The following is a 21729-nucleotide window of genomic DNA, read 5'->3' as shown; positions in this document are numbered from 1 at the left end:
GTCCTTCAGTTGCTGTTTTTGTGTATTAATTTCATTTTACTTGCTTCCTAGGTTAAGTGATAGTTAATAAAAAAGCATTGTTTCTTTGGAAACAACGTTGGTAGAGACAGGTGGAAAGATTTTTCTTTTCTAGTACTTGCAGACTAACGTATGGTGTAATTGAAGGATATTCATGTGTATGCCAATACATCCTTGATGGAAACGTACTCAAATTGTTACAAACTTTCTTCCACTTTTCATGTCAATTCAGATAAAGCACCTTACCAGGGATTGATGTTCTCGCTCTGTTCATTTTTCATTGATGTAAATTATTTAAAAATAACTCCATACTTAAGATATTCTGAATAGCATCAAGCGTGGCACAAATGTTCCTATCCAAGGAGATGTGAACTGTTCTGATCAATACTACAGCGCTGGGGTATTTGAGATGGATTATCTTCATTCCTTTATTTGAAAAGATGCATTCTGTCTTTTCAAGAAAGATAGCTGTTTTGGGAATTCTGTATGATAGAATTTTTACAGTATTAGAGTTCGTATGTGCTTCTGCAGGTGATGGTGGAGTTCAGATGTCAGTAGATTGTGAACCTACAGAAAGGTTCAGTTCTGGAAGTTTATTTGCTAATTTGAGTGAATGCAGATACTCATTGCATGAGTATCTTCTGTCTACATACAACTCTAATATAATTATATCTCAATCAAGTTGTAATCTAAACTAGAAATATGCATATTTCCTTCCAAATGAGCTACTTGGACTTCTTTCTTTAGTGGAAATTCATGCTCTGTGCGTTCTGATTCTCTTGTTTTAATAATTCAAAATAGACTGGAAGCAATTACTCTGTTTTGTTACTGGAACCTGCTTTTCTTGGCCATTTGTTTGATTTTCAGAAAACATCTCTATGCGCTTTTGTAAATTTTCTCCCTTTGTAGGCCAGGGATAATGGATTTTTTCTTTATTTTTGATGAGGTGCATCTCATTAATATTGGGATAGCTGTGTACTGTTCCTTTACAAAAAAATAACGGCTAACAGAAGTGCTCATGGAGGAAAACAAAAAAAAAAAAAAGCAAAATCAACTAAGCAAAGATCCATGAGACAATGTGATGTTTCAAATGTTAATTGTTTTGTGAATAGCCAATTTATTGATAGCTGCAAAGTTGAGTCTTTTTTATATGGTAGAAAGTAGGAATTGTCGTAATACATTTTCTTTTTCTTCTAGATAACTCTGCTGAAGCAGATTTATGGTTGCTGAACAGCTGTACAGTAAAAAATCCAGCTGAAGACCACTTCAGAAACTCAATCAAGTAAGTTGAAACATCTGTCTCTCAAGATGGAATTATCAGTGAATATATAGTTTAATTTTGTTAATTCCTGTTTTCAATAGAGATGTAATTATGTATTTTAGAACAAAAAAAAGTCTGCTCAGTGTGAATACTACAATGGTAAGTTCTCTAGAGTGGATTTGTGTGTTTTTTTTTTAGCTTTGATAACTTAAATTAACAGTTCTCCTACAGAAGTATACTGATAATCTATTACATGCTTCTGTATTTCTTTTCATGATAGCATTATTTTCTTTGGAAGAGTTGGTTTTTTTTTTTTTAAAGTGATTTGCTGGCTATTTCTTTGTAATTTAATTCTACATAATCAGTCTTTTCTAATTAGAATGCTATATGATACATACTTAAAACTACTTTGCTTTTTCTTAAAAGGTGAACTTAATTGTCATTAACAGTAGTCTTCTGAAGATTGTTTTCCAATGATGTTGATAAGTATGATGTGGCAGCAACTTTTGTCTCTGATGTCTGTCAAAATGTAGTTGTAGTGGGGAGTAACTGGAAGCAACAACCTGTACACTTACAGCTGTGGTTGTGCAGTAGAAATAAATGTTTCAGTATGTTACTTGTAAATTTTTCCCTTTATTAAGCAATAGCAGATATTTGTGCAATCATTTGTTTGGTGTGATACGTTGCTGAAGGACTGTTTGTCAGAATCTATTTTGGTTAGAAGAACATATTTCATGCTCAGGAATTTAGAGAGACCAGAGAAGTTTCTTGCAGTGCTGAAACACATCCTAGGGCTGTAATTTGGAATAGTTTGCCCACAGGTGGCACAGTTAAAATTTCCTCCACCCATCAGAGGGCTTCATTTCCTGAGTGCTAATATTGCACTCAATGACTGTACTACCATTTTTTTCCCAGAACTATTGTTAAAAAAAAACAAAACAAAAACAAACAAACAAAAAAACCCAAAACAACCAAACCCTTCTTCCCAGATACTTCCAGTTAGTGTGTTGGTTAATAGAACCGATGACAAGACTTTTTCCAGTTGTGGCCATCTTTCTATTTTACTGCTCATATGCCAGACATGAATTGATGTGGTATGGTGTGCGTCCTGTAAGCAGTGGAGTTGGATAAGGGTCTAGCTAAGAGCAAATGGCTAAAAAATATTTCCTTGAACTTTGTTTCTCTTGCTCTGTTAATGAACCTCATGCAATCTGTTGTCTGGGTTTATTCCTCTCTTGTTTCTGTATACTCTTTTCTGACACACTAATAGTGTGATCATTCTTTGTTTCTTCTCTTCACAGAGAGTCAGTCATTCCTTTCCTACAGCATGCTTTATTTTATACTCTCAGATGCTGGCATTTCCTGATGATGGAGATGAACAACTTTGATTTTGGTTTTGTGCCATTCTTTATAATGCTCACTAAGTGTGGGTATGAGAATCACAAGTGTGTGTTCTAACGTGTTTGAGGAATATTTAATTTTTCTGTTCTGGCTCAGAAAATAGCAACTTGTACTTTTTTTGGTTTTTACAATGAAGTAACGAGACCTTGTATCTCTAAACAATAGGGTGCTTTCCACATACATCTTAAATTGTTACAGCAGCAAACTGCATGTATGAAGTTTGGATGATACGAAATTAGGTCCTGTTGTGTCCTATCATCATGTTGGTTTGTAGTTTTGTTTTTGTTCTTTTTTTTTTAGTTGAGTAACAAATTAAACATTTATTGTGTGGGCTGTCAAAGCAAATATTTTTTTAATGGAAAAATTAGTACTTAACACAGGAAGAGCCTTTAAAAAAAAAAAAAAACAAAACAACAAACAAGACCTTTCTGCCTGAAAGTGTTGCATTGTGCTGTGAATTGTGCTTCTCACAACATGTGAGAAAAGTATTTCACTTTTGTTTGTGCTCTCTACCTCTGCTTTATTTTCTCCTATGTATTTTTCATGGGTATTGGTCTAATTAATATAAGCCCTCTAGTATCTTTGAGGATGTTATTGAGAAGATGGAGCCAGACTGTTTAGAGAGGTATGTGTTGGAAGGACAAGAGGCAACTGGGATAAACCAAAAGGCATTTTCAGACTGGCTGTATGAAAGAGATTTAAAAAAAAAAAAAGTAAAAAGTCAAGCAAGGCATTTTTCGCAGAGGCTGTGCTATCTTCATCCTTGCAACCAACTTCAGGAAGCCCTGAGCAACCTTGTCTTGCTTGTAATTGATCATAATGAGGAGGAAGATGTCATGAGGAGACATCCTGAGATCTTTCCAAGTTAAATTATCTTAATGTTCTGTGAACTTTAATGAGTTTTCTGATGAGGTATTCATGAGGTGTGCCTTTCAGTATTGCTTTTTCTCCTCTGTCAATGGAGATATCGTTATTTTAATTATGTACAGTGCTTTGATCTTTTAACATCAGCTTTATTCAAAGGATAACTTAAAATTTAATAGGGGATGTGGTATATTTACTAAAAGGAACGTCTTTACTCATAAGCTGTCAAGCATGTGTTAATTTGTTTTTTGAGGGAATTGCTGTTGTTTTCTTGATGTTTGCTCTCACTGAAATAAATTTTAGTTAAAAAAAATCATTAATTTAGTAGATCTTGATATTGTGATTATATGTTTGTAGAATAATTGTACAGCAAGTTTTTGTCTGCTTCAAGGCGAGAAACATTCTTTTTAAATTTTTGAAAAATGTGTTTTGATAGTTTATTTTTGAACTATCAAATTGTTTGAAGCTCTTATAATCCATTGGGCTGAGTGGTAAAGTAAAGTAAAAGGCATGAGTACTTCTTGCTACACAATTTCTCTTTATCTATTGCTGTTGTTGCTTTAAGTAGGGAAGGAGATTAGTCTTTAATAACTACAGAAGGTTGCTTGGAAGGAAGATATAGGAATGATTTTCTGCTGCTTTTCATCTTTGCAAGTGAAAATAACCCCAGAGGGAGGTTTTCTTTTGTTAACAATTACGTATTACATTTATATTACACACTTTGTGCACATCAAACTCCTGTTTCTGTGAGGGGGGAAAAAAAAAGCAACCAAATCCAGAAAAAAAGAGTTCCACACCAAATTGAAATACAGTTCTTTAAACAATCTTTATACCTTTTACAAATTCTTTGCCAGCATAAATATAGTTTGTGACTTGTACTTGCTTATACTTTCAGTAAAGTTTCAGCTGTGAAGTATCTCTGGAAGAGGAAACAGTGGTATTTCGTTACAAGTTATTTTGTTGGTCCTGTTATCATAAGGTGATTATTTCCACTGGGTTTGAGATGAGGGCTATGGCCTTGCTTCGTTGCATTATTTAGAAGCCATGAGTTGGAGCATGTGTGTGAGTACTTAACAGGATAGGTCTAAGAACTGCAGTTAAGTGGTGCTGTATGAGTAATGTAATTGGAAGGCACGTTATGCCTGCTGTCAACAGGCATAGCCAGCATGGGTTCACAAAAGGGAAGACTTGTCTTACTATTTCGGTATCCTTCTACAAAAAGATCACCTGCTCGGTAGCAGAGGGTTCTACATGCATAGAACAAATCTTATGCTGAAGTGGAAATCTTCACTAGAAAGGTAATGATCTACAATCTTTAAAATATAGGAAAAGTGTACACTGGAAGAGTTTCTCAGTCTACGTGCAGGGTTAGAAGAGGCTGTAGCCATATGGCAAAGCGATGTGTTTCTTGGCATGGAGTAAATTCTATCAAAAGTGTATGGTTAAATTCATAGCAACGACTGTATATTTAAGTTCTTACCTGTGGGTTATTGCAATTAAAGAGCAAACATTTAATGAAGTCCCTTTGCAATGCTTAGAGTAGTTAAAATTGTTTTAAAATAAAACAAGAAATAATCATCATGAACGGGAGACTGGAGCCATATGTTACAACATATTTAAAAAAGCAGTTTACATACAAAGTAGTTTTTTTTAACGCTTAGAATATTGTATTGCATTATTTTCTTGTCTCAGGCTGATAGAACACACAGCTGTAGGTGAGGGATTCAGTGATGTGTTCCTTACTGGAAGGCTTTCTGCTACGCTTGAGTGCATTCCAGTTCTTGCACCCGTCTCTGACATGAATGAAAATGTAAAACGCATACATGCATGCTGTTATAAAAATGTAGAGGAAAAAGAAGACCATGTAAAATTGAGTATTTGCTGGTTGTACAGTGTTTAGAAGATGAAGAATTGTGGGCTGCACATGCTTGAATGTGTTACATGGTTACATTTTGCAAAGGAGATTTGCAAAAGCCTGGGTTATAACTGTGTACAAGTTAATACTTAATATTGAACAAGCTGAAAGAAAACAATGACAAAAAGAAAAAAACTGTTCAAGACATGATGTGTTCAGAAATTAACATTATTCTGGAAATATTTTTTTTTCACTTTCACATGAACGCATCTGGGGATATTTGAAGTACACTGATATTGGTTAGGTAAAGAGCTTTTAGAGTTTAGATAGTGCTGTGGCCTTAGTTTGACACTATGTGGTAAGCATTAGATGTTTTGCCCTTTAAGCCTCGTGCCCTAAAGGGACTGGTATGTAGTTGATGGCCATTTTAAAGAAGAAAATATTACTGTGACGTGGCAAAACAGCCCAGTGCCATGACTTCATACATCTGAATTTGAACTTTCTGACTTAAGTGTAGTTACAGCTTCCTAGCTCTGTGGCTCCTGAGTATCCGTGTACTACAAGCACTGTTTACAGATGTTGAAAACCAGGTAAATTTATTGCTGCGTGTAAAAGATGCACCTCTGTTTGAAAACATATGCTGAACTGTTAAGTTTTAGTGGTATGGGTAAAGAAAGCGTGCTTTTGATTTTGAAGGTAGTTGTCTCTGTAGTTTGTAGAGTAACACTTTCCAGCATTCTTTTTCTCAATGGAGACACATCTGTACTCCTTTTGTGGCATTTTAGAGCGGGATATCCATACACCTATAGCCACCTGGAAGTTCTTTTTAAGAAAATGAACAACACTGGAAAAAGAATCATATTCTATTTGGACTTGACTGCAGTTGTTTTTAGTTTGAGTACAAACTTTTCTTCTTCTCCTTTCTCTCACAGTTGATAGAATTGCATAATTCCACGAACCTTTTCCAAGCAAAAAAGATTTTAAAAAGTTAGCAGAAGTAGTATTGGTTACTCTCCATGTTTCCTGTGCTGCTTTGCCATGTCTGCCATGTGCTTGCATCTGTGGCATGAAGTTCCTCTTAATCTCTTAGTGCTGGCTGCTGCCTGTTTTCCCAGGCCAGGTATGTGATGTCAGTGGTTAAGAAGATGGAGGCACCATTTCGAGTTAGAATTTTCAGGCTTACGTTTTGTTATTTTTCCAAAGTCTTTCAAGACTTCAATCTTTCTTGAGTTTGGGCAAAGCCATGGCTGTCCTGACAAAACCGGCACGTGTCTAAAACATGTTAAATTAGTTTGCTGGAAGTATTCCACCTGTTTTAGCAGAATTGAAACAGTGATTGTCCTTAATCAAGGATGACCTCATCCTAAACACACTAGTACTGAATTTATAACACGCTGAACTTCTTTCCTCAATTGAACTCATGCTTCAGAGTAGCAGGCTTACCTTACTGATGAAAATGTTTTCTGCTGATGGTCTGTAAAATAGGCCACTGAATAAAAACTTCAACAAACTTATTTGGGCTGTGAGGTGGAAATGTAGAACGTGTACCTTTTGCATAAGTGAATGTGAGGAAATTATGGAGTGGAATAGAATTAGAACATGAATCATTTGTAGCCGCTGTAGCTGGAAGTGGGTAAGTGCTCCTACTTAATTTATGCAAGCAAAGAGCTTGTGGTTCAAGTAGTGTTGAGATAATAGTAGTATAGGAAACTGAACCAGTGTCAGATATTGTATTTTTCTTTATATTGCTTCAAAGAATAAGTGAATTGAAATTTTTCCTCTGTAAAATGTCTGATTTACCCAAACAGATTGTGAGCATTAGTAGGCTACCTTACCCTAATTGAGGTTTGTTTGGGGTCATGCAGTTGGGATTCTTACTGCCTCTTCTGCTAGACATCTCTCCCTTCTGCTATGGGATTTCTGTGTTTTTTTTTTTTTTTTTTTTCTTCTTCTTATGAGAGCTAAATGAATCAACTGTCCCATCACTAACAAGTATGTAAAAGACTGAGACAGGACTTGTGCCAAACGTCAGTGTTCCTGAGAAGTGGCATTATATTAATTGAGGCCCATGGAAATGGTGCTGGACAGAGTCAGGGTACAGCTTGCTTTGGTTTGATTTCCTTACATATGGAAGTATGGTTATGAGAGGTTAAAATGACTTTTTCTTTCTTGGAGTGATGTTTTTTTGGGGGGAGTGTTATTTTCTTTTTTGTGCATGTATCTAGTAGCTAAGGTTATTTCCAACAAGCTGCTGAAGGAAGAGCAAATTCATTTTTACATTTGCAGTTTACATTTTAAAAAGGATTTTTCATTCCAGCAAGGCTGACTTTTTTTTGTTTTTTAATTATTCTACAGTGGGATAAATTTAAAATAAAACTCACCACACCAAGTGACCATTGTAGTTTTAAATGTTTCATTTTCAAAGTCCTGGTAAGAACTGGAGAGAGCACGCAGTTGAGAAATGCCATTAAGAAGTGGAAAAACATGGATATTTGTCTAATACAAATAAATACAAATAAAAAGCTGTATGATTACATATACACACGTAAACATGATAAATATTTGAGTATTAAAAGGGTCTAGGTTATATGAAAAGGAACAAGATTTCTTATGAGAGCTTTACAATATCAGTGTTTAACATATTACATTACAGATTTGGGTGTGTGTTTTTTTTTTTTTTTTTTTTTACCATTTCAAGCCAGAAGAATTCAGTACAAAAGGTGAATATTTTGAGTACTGGAAACAGGTGGTTGATAGCTTTGAATGTTTATCTAATTAAATGCATATTGATTGTTGTCCTTGGAGGCTTGAGAAGAGAACAAAAGCATGCAGCAACTTGCACTAGCAGGATTAATGCAAAAATCAGCCTGATCCATGCTTGTCCTTGCTAACAAGTGTGGGTTTTTTTTTGTTTTCATTTCAGAAGACCATCTACTTATTGAGTGCCACAGAATTGTTAGACGTTGAGGATTGTTGGGGATTTTTGTTTTCTCTTGTTTCAACAAAACTCTCGTTTTTCATGAGAACGAGTTGAAATATTGCCAATGAAATGCGGGTTTGCTTTTTTTAAGGAATAATTCAGCTGCTAAATTGACCATTGGTAGAAACCCCAAAAACCTGGGTAAAACTGTTGCACAGTAATGTGCAACTTTAAGTGTGACCAGCAGTAAGGCCCATGTTCCTTTCCATTCCTCTTATCTTCCTTAGCTACGCCCTTTGAATAGAACAGAAGGGAAAAAATTGTGTGTGGCTCAGTATTTGATATTTTAAAGGCTGTTCATCTTGAAACAAATTTCTTTAGGAACATAATAAAACTATTCCTGTAATACTTTATCAGCTTTAAATCTTTAAAATGATAGAGAGTGGTGTTTTCTGTACAGAAAGTGACCAGTATTGCCTCAGTCAGAAATACAGCACTTCACTGGCAGGTGCCAGTAACCTTGTGAGAAACTTAAGAAGTTCTTGATGACTTCATCGATGTTCACAGCAGTATGGTGAGTTGGCAAAGTTGTTTTATCAGAGAATTTGTGTAACTAGACAAAGTTGCAAAATATTTGGGAATTATTTTTGCTCAAACTGTGGCAGGAATAACTCCATAAGCTTGCATATTGCATTGCTGTGCAAGTGATGGCTAAAGCTTGTACATATATAACTAAAATTTTCATGATTGTATGTAGATATATTTATTTCAAGAATGTTATATTGAGGAAATAAGTTATTGTTTTGAATATGTTTGATTTTTTTCACATGCAAATACAGCTACCTGTATTTGCTTGCAGTTGATAGGAAACTTTCTCACACATCTACCATCTGTATTGAATCCTTCTAAATTGAACATGAAGATCAAAAGCTTATTATCAAAGACAATTTCATTTCCTCGACTCACCTTAGTACAGAAAGTTTAGATGCTGTCGTGATGAGAGCTCTGTAAGTGAGGAGTGTAAGCTGAGAGTGGTGCTTTCTTTGTTGCAGAATTCTGCCATAAGGGTGACTGAAGGTTTGTCTGTCTTACTGCTTATTGCTTGGACTCCACAGGAGGCCCCAGTCCCATTGAATGATCCTTTTCATTTTCTGCTCTGCCTAAGTTAGAGAGCATGTGGGACAGCAGCCTTTGCTGCATATGGGCAACAAGTGCTGAAGCTTTTATTTTAGCTCGACACAGAATGCAACTCATGTGAAGCTGAAATGAAACAACTCACTACTGCTGTTACAATTGTAGAGTACAGATATGGTATCTCAGTCCCATGCTTGTAGTCAGGCAATTTTGTCAAGCTGTATATGGTTTGTGTAAATACGGAGAAAGATGCAACCAGACACTAGAAGGTTTTGGAGTTACTGGGAAACAGTCATTTCCAAATGATGTTTGCCACTCTTCCTTTGTCCACTAAAAGCAAAAAAGAATGAGATGTATAAACTTACTAACAGCAAATTTGGGTTATGGACTGGCCCATCTCTGTGGTGGCAGATGGATCCACTTTCCTCTGTTTGGCTTCTTCTGATGGGGAATCCATGTGAGACTGAGACATCCCCACCTCAGGCCTATGGGGCTCTCAGAGGGAATTTTCCTGTGCCCACAGTGCAGCAGCCCAAAGCAAGACAAGTCCTGTCTCACCCCCTCTTTTGGGGCTCTGTGCAGTAGAGATGACAGCTCTTCACGAGCACTGGGTCAGGAAATGAGTGCTCACACCACGCTTGCTGATCAACAGAAGGATTACTTATTGCTGGCAGAACATGCAAGATCTCTAGTCTGTGATCTTTGATGTAGTAGAGGGTGCAGGGAAGTGTGCTTTCGGTAGGCAGATGGCCTGGCTCTCCTGCACCTCCATTGTTGTGCTTTGATGGCCAAGTGCAGAGATGCTGGGTGGTGCTGGGCCATCTCTGTGGGGGCAGGTGGATCCACTCTCATCCACTTGGCTTCATCTTCTGGGGATCCACTTCCATTGGTTCTTCATTGTCCACTGCTGGATGGAGAATCAATAGCCCCATGCCATCTTCTTCCCAGTGGGCACTGCTACAAATTATGCTGCAGTCTGGATGATTCACCTTCATTGGTTCCTCAGTATCCACTGCTGAATGGGGATCAGTAGCCTTCTGCTATGACCTGTCCAATGGGCACCACTGTGTGTCATACTGTAGCGTGTTGGTTTACTTTCTCACCCTTGTCTAGATGACAGGTTTGTTTGAACCCTGATGTGTTTTCTGGCCTAGGGGCATCTGTGCCTCCCACCTTTCCCTGGATGATAGGCATTCCTTTGCCCCACACTTGTCTCTGGCCCATGGACATTCCTGGGCTTCATAGTGTTCTCTGCATGATGGAAACCACTTGATCCCACACCATTATCTAGAGGATAGGTATGACTGGATTTGATGTATTTTTCTTGGTGGTTGACATGCCTGTGCCCCATGCTGTCCTCTCAGAGGTTGGTATTCCTGTGCCTTGTGCTGTTCTCTGGAACTGGGGCATGCCTATGTCACACATCATTCTCCTGATGGTGGAAATTCCTGTGTCCCATCCCCTTCTCAGAATGGTAGACATGTCCTGGCCCCAGGATGTTTTCTGGCTGATGCCCACACCTATGCCTCATTCCTCTCTGTTCCATCCTCATGCTGGTTGCCATCAGGCACATGATAGCTAGACGTTTCCCTCATGTAACTGTGGCCTTTGCTGTGCCCATTCCACTTGGTGTCCATGAGAGGTGCTGTTCCCTCATCTGCCAGGAAACTCCTCTCTTGCCCCACACTCAGGTGGGCAGCTGCCTGCCTGGGAGCTCTGCCTCCTCTCCTGTCTATGCACATGTGGCACTAGAAGACCTAAGCTTGATGAATTTTAAAAAGGAAAAAAAAGTCATTGCTTTTCTTTAAAAAAAAAAAAAAAAAAAGTGTTGTAGTTGTGAACTGTGTTAAAGATATCAGTGAAAGGAATAGGGTGGGTTTTTTGAAAACCTCCCAGGTTCATAGCTGATTGTGCTAAAACAAGAAGAGCTTGGGCTGGATGATCGATCTCCTTAGGCCCCTTCCACCCTGTCCTACCCTATGATCCTATGAAGGTGTGTTTGAGATAACACTGGATACTCTATGTCTGTTGCTTGTGGAAACATCACTAACCTAAGTTAGTAGAGAAGCATGGTCTGCCTCTTTTTCCTATGTAGCTGCATTTTCACAGAAAAACCCACCTGTCTTTGCTCTTTTCTGTTATTGGGCACTATAGGAGGCCACAGTTTTGCCATTTGGTCAGCTGAATCACCTGTCAAACTTTGCTTTACAGTCAAATTGTTGATTTTGTACAGTATAATGCTCTGTAAAATAGTATTTACATAAATGCTCATCCTACATCCCTGCCTACAAACTATCAGCTCTTCCTCTTTCCTTTGACTGCTGTTTTGCTATTCTTTTCATACCACCGCAGATGATCTGGCTTTAATTTCACCCCACCCACTGGGAGTTTGACTATATTTTTATGCATGATACACACGCTATAACAAAACATTCTAGAAAACTGGCTAAGTATGTGCTTTTCTTTACATTTTGTTTTTCCATCGTTTCTGAAGAATTGTTTCAGACTGAGTTCTGAAATAATGTCAGTCCAACCTATTGGTGATCCGGAGCTTCGTAATCTTTTTAATTGTGGGATTCTGCATTTATTGACATCCTGAAATTTGTTGCGTGTTGATCAGTGCATGACTGAGGTAGACATGTAGTAATTTGGGCTGTTCTTCCAGGAATCCGAAGTTCCCTTTGTATGTGACTGTATAATTTTTTAAATATTTTTCTTATATTTTTACATACATCAATTGAAGCACAGCTTGGATGTGCTTCCTTGAGGAAAAACCCAACATTTTGGAATGTCATTGGGATGGGAAAAAATTCCTATCATTTTCCATCATGGAGTCAAAGATAGCAGCTCACTAACAATGTGCATGCTGAGCTGTAAGAATCCACAGGATTGAAGGTCTTAGTGCTCTTCTTTGGTTAAAAAATAAGTAGGACAAGATAGAAAAGAATAAGGAAGAAAATCACAAATTTTCAGTCTTGTCCACTGTTGTGAAGATGGTAACATGTCTCATTGTTCTTTAGAATGTGGAAATTGAAATGCTGTCTGAATTCTTTATTTTTTATTTTTATTCTTTTTTTTATTTTAAAACTTATTTTTTTGTTCTAACTTATGTATTTATAAGGAAAGTTTTCATTTGCTTCCTTCTTTAAGTATATTGTTTTTTGTGTTCGTCATACAATGAATTTAATACAGTGTTAAAATACCTCTTGAGTAACTTGTTTCTTAATTCAGCATTTTATAGATTTACAGTAATCAGTGTTTGCTCTTCATCTTGTGGTTTCCATTTCTGTTTCACAAAAGATACCACTTAAGCATGGCTGTTGCAAAATGTTTTAGTTAAGCTGTTGTGAAACGCTGCTCAAAGTTTACAGTTATTGGAGAAAGAACATTTAATTAGAATATGCCAGGTATTGCATACTTGCTGCTGTCATCCTTGTTCGACGCTGCTTAAGATGCAGTGTGTGTGTCTTCAGAGAATTTATTGTGACTATTAGTCAGAAACCATAAAATGACATTGTTGTATTTGAAGAAAGTTATCAGTGAGTGTGTTTTTATCAAGTCCATGGGCTGTAACCAATGACTTGCACAATCCCATGTTGTACTGCTTGCATGAGGTTTCCAGCTGGAGTCCATTGCTTACTGCAGTATTCTCATGTGAAGAAACTAAAACAGAATTCTCACATGGCTTCTCTATTTTGCTGTACTGGTGACGTCCTGGTAGTGCAGCAGATATCAGCTTCAACATCTGCCAAAGATTCTGCGTTGCTTTGTGAGTTCAGGAACAAGTGGCTCTATTTTATCTTCTCAGAATGTCTTGGGTAGCTCTAGCAGTGAACGATGCAACTTTCTCCTTTCTTTCCATTATCCTCCCTGATAGGGACAAGCTGTTGAAGTACCACAGCTTTTGTGCTCTTATTTAACTGTTATTTTAGTCATGAGGGTTTGGGGTATCTGGTCCATATATCTGAAATAGAATGAGCAAATCATAACATTGGTGTGTGGGGGGGTTTGTTTACTCTCAGTGCTGATTTGTAATGCTTCTCTCATTAGGAGAGAAGCTCCTATTAGAACAGTAGTTCTCCTTGGTTTCTAATTTCAGTATGTTTACAACAGAGAAATGTTTTCAGTATGAAAGTCTGAGTTTTCTGCTTTGCCTAGCTTGAATGATAATGAGAACTTTCTTGTATGTGTTAATTTTAAGGTTACCTTTGCCTCAGTATTCAGGTCTGTAGTTGTGTGATAGGATGCTTTGTTACTGAGAGACTGCAGAATTGGTGGTGGTAGTTTTTTGTTTGTAAGGACTCTTGTCTCTTGCAGTTGTGCAGGGACACTGATGCACCCCTGACCATACTGGTACTATCAGTGAAGACTATCCCCATATGTGTATTCAGCTTCACTAGGATTCAGTTTCCATTTTTTTCCAAGAAGAGGCAGTCTAGCTGCTTTCTTTTTTTTTCTTCCCTTCTCAAGACTATGCTCATTCACTTGACACTGCTGGGATACCTGTGCTGCCTGCCCTTACAGTGAGTGCTTTTAATAATGCTCCTATTAGGGCAGTGTCTTAGTTTCAGTTGGAACGGAGTTGTTTTTCATCATAGTGTGTGGTACGATGCCATGTTTTTCACTTAGGTGGAAAACAGTGTTGCTAACATGCTGTTGTTTCTAGTTTTGGTTTTCTCAGCTTCTCCTGCTCCCCTGAAAGTAAAGGGAACTGGTGGAGGCACAAGAAGCTGGGAGAAGACAGAACCAGGATGGCTTATGTAAACTGGCCAAAGGATACGGCATCATGTGAACAGAAAGCTTGAAAAAAGGGCAAGTTCAGGGAGCTGCCTGCCAATGCTTGAGGATTAGCTGAGCATCGACCAGTGGGCAATTGCTTGTGCATCACTTGGTGTGTCTGTATGTTATATTAATGTATGAGAGAGAGAGAGAGAGAGATACATACATGCATTTATTTAATCTTATGTAATTATATGTGATTATATACGTATACAAATTTTCATTATTATTCTTTTTTCCCCTCTTTTATCTATCTTATTAAACAGCTTTTATTAAAAAAAAAAAAAAGAAAAAAAGTAGAAAGGCTTCTCTCACAGTAGAAGTTGCTGTTGAGCCCACTCAGTGTGGTGTGAGGCAGTACCATTTCTGTGCTGTTATCTCACTTCAGCAGCACATATACTAACATTGGAATGATACAGAGAAGATTAGTATGGATCCTGCTGGTTGGTTTTCTGATCTACGAGGGCACACTGCTGGCTCGCATTGAACTTGTTATCCACCAGTAATCCCAAGTCTTCCTCAGGGCTGCTTCAATGCATTTCTCACTGTCTGTTTTCATGTTTGAGACTGCTCTAACCTGGGTATAGCACCTTATACTTGGCCTTTTTGAGGCTTCATGAGGTTTGCATGCACCCAACTCTCAAACCTGTCAAGATCCATTTGGATGGCATCTCTTCCTCCTAGGATTTTGATGGCACAATGCAGCTTTGTGTTATCTGCAGACTTGTTAAGGATGTGCTCAGTCCTACTGGCTGTGTCCCACTTGTCATGACAAAGGTTTTTAGTAGTGCATGCCATATAGTCCCCTGAGGGACTGCACTTGTCCATTTGTCACTGATCTTCACCTGGACCAAATTAGCAGTGACAAATACTGTTAGTGAAACTATGTTGGCCATCACCAATTACCTCTTTGTTTTCCAGCATCATTTCCAGGAAGATCTGCTCCATGATCTTGTTTGGTGTAGAGACTGTCCAGCCTGTAATACCTTGGATCTTCCTTTTAGCCCCTTTTCAAAATGAGGATTATTTTTTTTCCATTTTCAGTTGTTGAGAACTTCACTGGAATGACCAAGCTTCTCAAATACGTTACATAGTTATTCAGCATCTTCATCCACCAGTTTCCTTAGAACCCTTGAATGCATCTCATCAGATCCCAAATAATTGGGTACCTTCAGGTTCCTCTGATTCCTCCACATTTGCCTTCTATGATGTGGGCAGTGTGGCTACAGCCAGTGAAGGCTGAGACAAAAATGTTGGGTAGCCAAGTTTCCTGTTTCTTTCCAGAGAGTGCCTGTATTTTTGCTAGTCTTCCTTTTATCACTGGCTTAAAGATTTTCTTGTTGTCTTTGATATCTCTGGCTGGATTCTGTTATAATTTTAACAGGGCTTTAGTTTTGTTAACCTGATCCCTGGCAGATTGGACAATGTCTCTGTATTTTTTCCAGGTTATATCCTTGTTTCCACCCTGCATAGGCTTCCTGTTTGTGTTTGTCCAGGAGCATCTTGTTTATCCACACAGTCTTTGTGGACATTTTACTTGACTTTGTTGGAGTATATTGCTCTTGAGATTGGATGAAGTGATCCTTGAATATTAACCAGTCTCCTTGGATAACCCTTCCCTCCAGGTCTTCACCTCATGGTACTCTACTAAGTAGATCCCCGAAGAAGCCAAAATCTACTCTCCTGAAATCCAACTAGTTAGTTGGCTGTGCACCCTCCTCCCTTCCCTCAGAATCCTGAACTCCACCATTTCATGGTCATTGCAGCCAAAGCTGCCCCTGAGCTTCGCATTCCCATCAGCCCTTCCTTATTCATGAGAACAAGGTTCAGGAGAGCACCTCTGTTCATTGGCTCCACTTGGAGAAGGAATTTATTGTGAACGCACTCCAGGAATCTCCTGGATTGCTTATGCCCTGCTGCGTCCCTCCAACAGATAGCAGGGTGATTGAAGTCCCTCAAAGGAGCAGGACTTGTGAATGTGAGGATGTCTGTAGAAGGCGGCCTCCTAGTCAAGTGGCTTGTAGCAGACCCCCATTATAATGTATTTTCTTGTAGTTGAGTTGGTACTGACTGCAGGCAAGTCACACTCTTCAGATCAGAACTCTGTGCATCACTTGTTGTTTTTGAAGTGTTAGTAAACTGGTGGAAGCTTACATTCTGTCTTCGCTGTCATCCTCCTTTAATGACTGCTGCTACTGTAGTGAGACAAATTTTGGAATAACAGTCTGGTATTGCTTCATTCTTTTCAAGTGTGAACAAGCAAGACTTGTTAATTTGGTTTTAGAGTAATGAGTAATGCCTTCAGTGAAATCCCGTTGGGTTTGTTTCTAAGGGCTGTGTTATTTAAATTCACTTTCCGTTTTCTCCATGTGACAATTAAAAACCCAAGAAAAAGAAGTCAGTTCTGGCTTTACCTTTATTGAAGTTATGGAATTATCTATTTTTACTTGAAATATTGTGTCCGCTGAGGACTGTCAACATCTGGGACTTCCATGATACACAATGCTGATCTATGATCATGAAGATGATGCTGTTTCCTCTCCTGCTTAGGCATAGTTTTAAGCCTCTGTTTTTGTCAGTTCTTGTTCAAATCAACATCAATAGGGCTATCTTCCAGGATGTCTCCACAGATGGGGACAGTAGAAGTATTGTTAGTGGGGTTGGTGAACACGAGTACAGTGCCGGTAAAAAAAAGAGCATGCTTGTGTTTCTACATCACAATAACTATTTAAGAATTGTAGGAGAGAGGGATTGAAATTAAACAGCTGTTTTCAATTAAAATATCTCTCCATGTCAGTAGATGAACAGTTTCAGCTTCTGGACCTGTTCTTCAGCTGTTTTGCAAGAACATGATCTCTTTCATCCAGGTAAAACCTGTGCTTATGGTTCAGAGGAGAGCTGAGAACATGCAAATTTAAAGACAGCCACGTGTAGGTGATAAGTGTTATTAAATATCTAAGCATTATCATTTGTAATGTATTGTTTCAAAACGTTTCCAACTTTTTATCCCAAGATAAATGCAGATATATTTCCCAAGTCCTGGATAATCCACGCTACCTGGTGCATGTGCAATACAGATCAGCTGTTGTCACTGCAATGCAGGAAATGCTTGCTCTTCGTGTAGACGACTGAGTGCAGAGATGTGTGGAATTTAGCAGCTTCTCTGGATGTGTTAGATGACAATCACGATGACAGGTGTATATCACTCTAGCTATGTATATTACTCTTAAAAAAAAAAAAAAAAAACAAAAATCCACACCAAGGTATGTACGTACATATATTTGTCAGCACTTATGTATTAGGAAGCTTTGTATGTTCATGTGCTAGCTTTATGCCACCAGATGATATTGTGAGGTTTCTCTTTCTGAGCAAAATGCTCCCTTATCAATTGTGGTATCACTATCAAGAACTAATGAATTGAATTCTTACACAAAGCTGTTGTATTTGGTGCTGTTTCCCACTGCCACTTTATTCCAGGAGCTTCATTCTGTGGCAGTTACGCAAATCCGATCCTGGTTGTAGACAGTGTGAAGTGTAACAGTGTCTTCAGTAATGAGTCATCAGTCAATAGAGAATTAGAGTGATTGTACCTTCTGGACTTAGCCAATTGCATTCCCAGCTACGTGTTAGGGTAAAAGGAATCACTGCCATAAAAAAAAAACACAGACAGCTATGTTCAGGTTTATGATTATCATTTTGTTATGGTGATTTCCAAAGGAAGTCATGCGTGAATTACAGTTGTTTTTTTTTTTTTAATTCTGAAAGTATTTTCCCAGAATCATATGCACCATTTGTCACGTTAGGGACTACCACCTTGGAGACACTGTAAAACTTATATCCTTGCTTAACTCTCAAAATTGAGGATATGTTGAGAGGGGAGGGAACACTCCCCTCTCAAGGTACACATGAAATCTGCTGAAAGTACTATAGGTGTGACCTGCTTTTAGACCAAAGTTGTTTCTGTGTGCTGGTCTAATACTTAATGTTATTGATAATTGAAAACTGCTGGTGATTTTTTTTTCACATTTAACCATTTCCATCCTCTTAGCTCCCTTATGAGAAGCAATTCACAAATAATCAGTAGATGATTTTTCATAAAAGTGCATGAAGAAACACACTGAAAGTCTTCAGTCATTTATAAAGAGATCTGTTAAGTTTAATATAAGCTTAATGGCTGATGTGATGTGATGTGATCTCAAGCCATATCTCTGAAGTACTCAACAGCCTTACATCTAGAGTTTAGAACTTGGCTCTCAAAGTAAAATTTCTGCAAGAGGTGCAAACAGCAAACTGCTCCTTGGCTCTTAAGTTCCTACGACTGTTATTCAGAAACATTGGCAAAAATAGTTTGAAATGTCTTGTCAGATAAGCAGAAATTAATTCTGGTTTTGGGAAGGTGAAATAAATGTCCTAGTTAATCAGTGTTTAGCTCATGACAACCTATTATATGTCAGATGATCATAGGGAACAGATGTGTGGTCTGCACTGTTTGCAAAGTTTTATTTTTATTATGCATTCTAAAATAAATACGGAGCAACTTCTGATATTATTTTCCATGGCACTACTTGTTTTGGAAAGTATATCTGATAGTATTTCAAAGCTCACATCCTTCACTATTTTTTGAAAATATAAATAAGCAAAGTATGCAACTTCTCACTTATTTTTTTAAGTAGTCTTTAGAGCAGGATAGGCTTTTTTTTTTTTTTTTTTTTACAAACTTCAACGCAATACTTTGAGGATTTGTTCCTTTTTTGAGCATTTGATGGATATTAGAATGAGAACCCATTGTGATCTTTGGTATATTGGCAAAAGATATTTAAGTGTGGTAAGGATAAAAAATGCTCCTAATCGGGAGCAGGTGATTTTTCTTGTAAATATTTCCATAAAATATGTTCAGAGGCTACTTTTACCAGTAAATGATGCCTAGCTACATATTTAACAGATTTATTAAAATAAATCAATTATGCAGGCAAACATTTTAATGAGAGTGTTTCTTTTCTACTTGTATTCTGTGCTCAGTAAAATGCCATAGGAAAACTATAAAAAAGCCAACATCTGAAAACAGGATGGTGAATTTGAAATATGAATGTTGTCTGCTTAGTTAAGTACAGAATGGCTAAGATGAGGGAGAACATAAACCAAAGTAATCTTGTTTTATTCTTTAAGTATTCTATCGTGCTGTGACCTTTTTGCCTGGAGTCTAATGGCTTAAACTAATGGTGCTTAGTCAAATTTTGCTGGCTCCTGCACAGCAAAAATATCTCTTGCCTGAGATGTTGCTGCTTCTGTACTGGATGTTATTGCACCTGTAGCAGAATTAATAGAAGGAAAGTCCATTTTTTCTTAATTGTCTTTGATTCTTTTAAGCAGCTCTTTGGTCTTCTGTACCAAACAGTAAAATAAATCAAAGAGAATGGAGAGTTTTTAGAGAAAAGCTTAGAATTTAAGGTGAACTTGGGAAGATTTTGGAGTGGAGGACTGCTTTCATTTGCTGGGCTTTGTATTCAGTTCTTTTTGTCTTAGAATTTCAAACCAAAAGCTTTTGTTGGTGACCATCTGTGCACTGCCTTGGCTTAGTATCAGTAACGTTTACTTGCCCTGCTGAGCATGTGTGTAGCTAGAATGCATCTTACTGAATTTTGGAAAATGAAGTACTCCCAAGTATCAAACTAAAGAGTGCAGCTATATCTTATTTTACCTTATGACTATTCTTACTAATGGATTACAAGCTGATTTTTATTGAAGGTCACTGTCACATTCAGTGCTGTGACGCAGTTTTCACTGCACGTTTTGAGGTGCTATTTATTGCTAGTTCAAAACATGCAAGCCCTTGTGTGTGGCAGGATTTTTAATTGCTTTATGGCTTTTTTTTCCTTCTTCCCATCTCCATGATATGGAAACGTTTCACACAGTGGGATTAATTTACTTTCACAGTTTTCTTTGTTTTCAGAACTTCATGGCATTCCTTATTTTATCCCACCTTAGAGTGGGATTCCCAAGTTTACACATCCAAGTGTGTAACTCTCTAAGTAGTGATGCTTCTGAATGTTCATCTGTAGCTGTCAGCTATTGCATCCTGTGTCTGTTGATAACAACTGCTTCTGCACATCAGACGGACAACGTGAGGATAGAGTTTTTCCAAGGAAAGTAAAAACAGTTTAGATGTATAAATAAATTCTGGAGCAGAAATGTTGTTCAAAGTGAGTTGTGATTTATAGTGGTTTTTTGTTTGTTGGCTTTGCTGGTTTGCTTTATTTTCTGAATATTCTGTGTTGTGAACTGAATGAGATTGGAGTCCTGAGAGAAATGTATGACCCTGCATACTTGTGCTAGAAATGCATTGTGAGTAGACTTGAAATAGGAGGCATTAATGTGTGAAGACGATCTCACCTCTTGGCATTTTAGCATTTTCAGCATTTGACTTTGTAGCCTGTGTAATATGTTTTGACCACAGTTTTGTTTGCATGATTTCATAGGTTAGAAAATTGGCCAACAGCAATTTGATATCTGATAGTGTTCTAACAATACTGTGCATCACAGGAACTTTTATTCCAGGCTGTGGAGATCCCTCTTCTCTCTTGTTCTCATCTGTGCTGCATTTGTGTTGTGCAAATTCACCTATTGCTCGGAGAGTATTGATTCTTTGAGTGCTCTATGGACACTTGGATTGCAAACCTGAGTTGTGTTTGCAGTGAAACTTACTTCTAGATATGCCCAAAGCAGTCAGGCTTACAGAATGGTTTGGGCTGGAAGGGATGTTTAAGACCATCCAGTTCCAACCCCCTGCTATAGGCAGGGACACCTCCCTCTAGACCAGGTTGCTCACAGCCCCATCCAGCCTTGGCCTTTGACATTCCTAGGAGCGGGCATCCACAACCTCACTGGGCAACCTGGTCAGTGTCTCACCACCTCACAGTAAAGAATTTCTTCCTAATAAATAATTTCTTCCTGATGACTATTTCTGAACGACTTATTTAAATCATTTTCTTCTGCCAAGCTAGAATACCTGCAGTTTTTAAGAAGCCCATGCATTTGCTAAATTTGAGCCCCTTTTTCATTGCATTGTCAGAATGCACTTCTCTCATGAAAATACATTCTGTTGCCCGTTTCAAAATTTGGCTACTGAAATGAGGTCTTAATAACTTTTAAAAAAATCTTTGGCAAAAGACCGGGCCTTTCTTCTAGTTCTTGGAAGAGAGAGGGCTTTTGGAGAGCTGTGATTTCATGTTGAACTTTCCAGGCTTAATTAGTAATTTTGGGAACTTCAGCCCGTAGTGGACTAAGGGGACTGAGCAGAAGAATAAGATGTTGGCAAATGTTAGAATAAACTTTTCTTAAGTTGTTTAAGAAACTGCATAGTAATTGAATTTAGTTTGGCAATCCTAAATTTCTTGTTAAGTGACAGCTAATAGAACAACTATATTTCTGTGACGAAAAGTGTTGAAGTATGTAGTACTCAATGTTCAGTGATTTTGACAAAGGAAAACAAAATGATTT

The 21729-nt window shown here is 37.8% G+C and overlaps 1 protein-coding gene across 2 annotated transcripts in view; it reads left to right on the top strand.

Annotated features, from left to right (window-relative positions):
- CDKAL1 (CDKAL1 threonylcarbamoyladenosine tRNA methylthiotransferase) overlaps positions 1-21729 on the top strand; it is a 367634-nt gene that overhangs the window by 62636 nt on the left and 283269 nt on the right. For both annotated transcript variants that reach the window (XM_085220113.1, XM_085220114.1), the window contains one exon: positions 1216-1300. In XM_085220113.1, the coding sequence (XP_085076239.1) occupies positions 1216-1300 (85 nt within the window). The remainder of the gene's footprint in view (positions 1-1215; positions 1301-21729) is intronic.

Source organism: Meleagris gallopavo, chromosome 3 (genome assembly GCF_905368555.1).
Source record: "Meleagris gallopavo chromosome 3, MGAL_WU_HG_1.1, whole genome shotgun sequence".
In the NCBI taxonomy this organism is placed as follows: Eukaryota; Metazoa; Chordata; class Aves; order Galliformes; family Phasianidae; genus Meleagris; species Meleagris gallopavo.
Note: the sequence above shows the minus strand (reverse complement) of the source record. Positions and strands in the feature narration are given on the sequence as shown.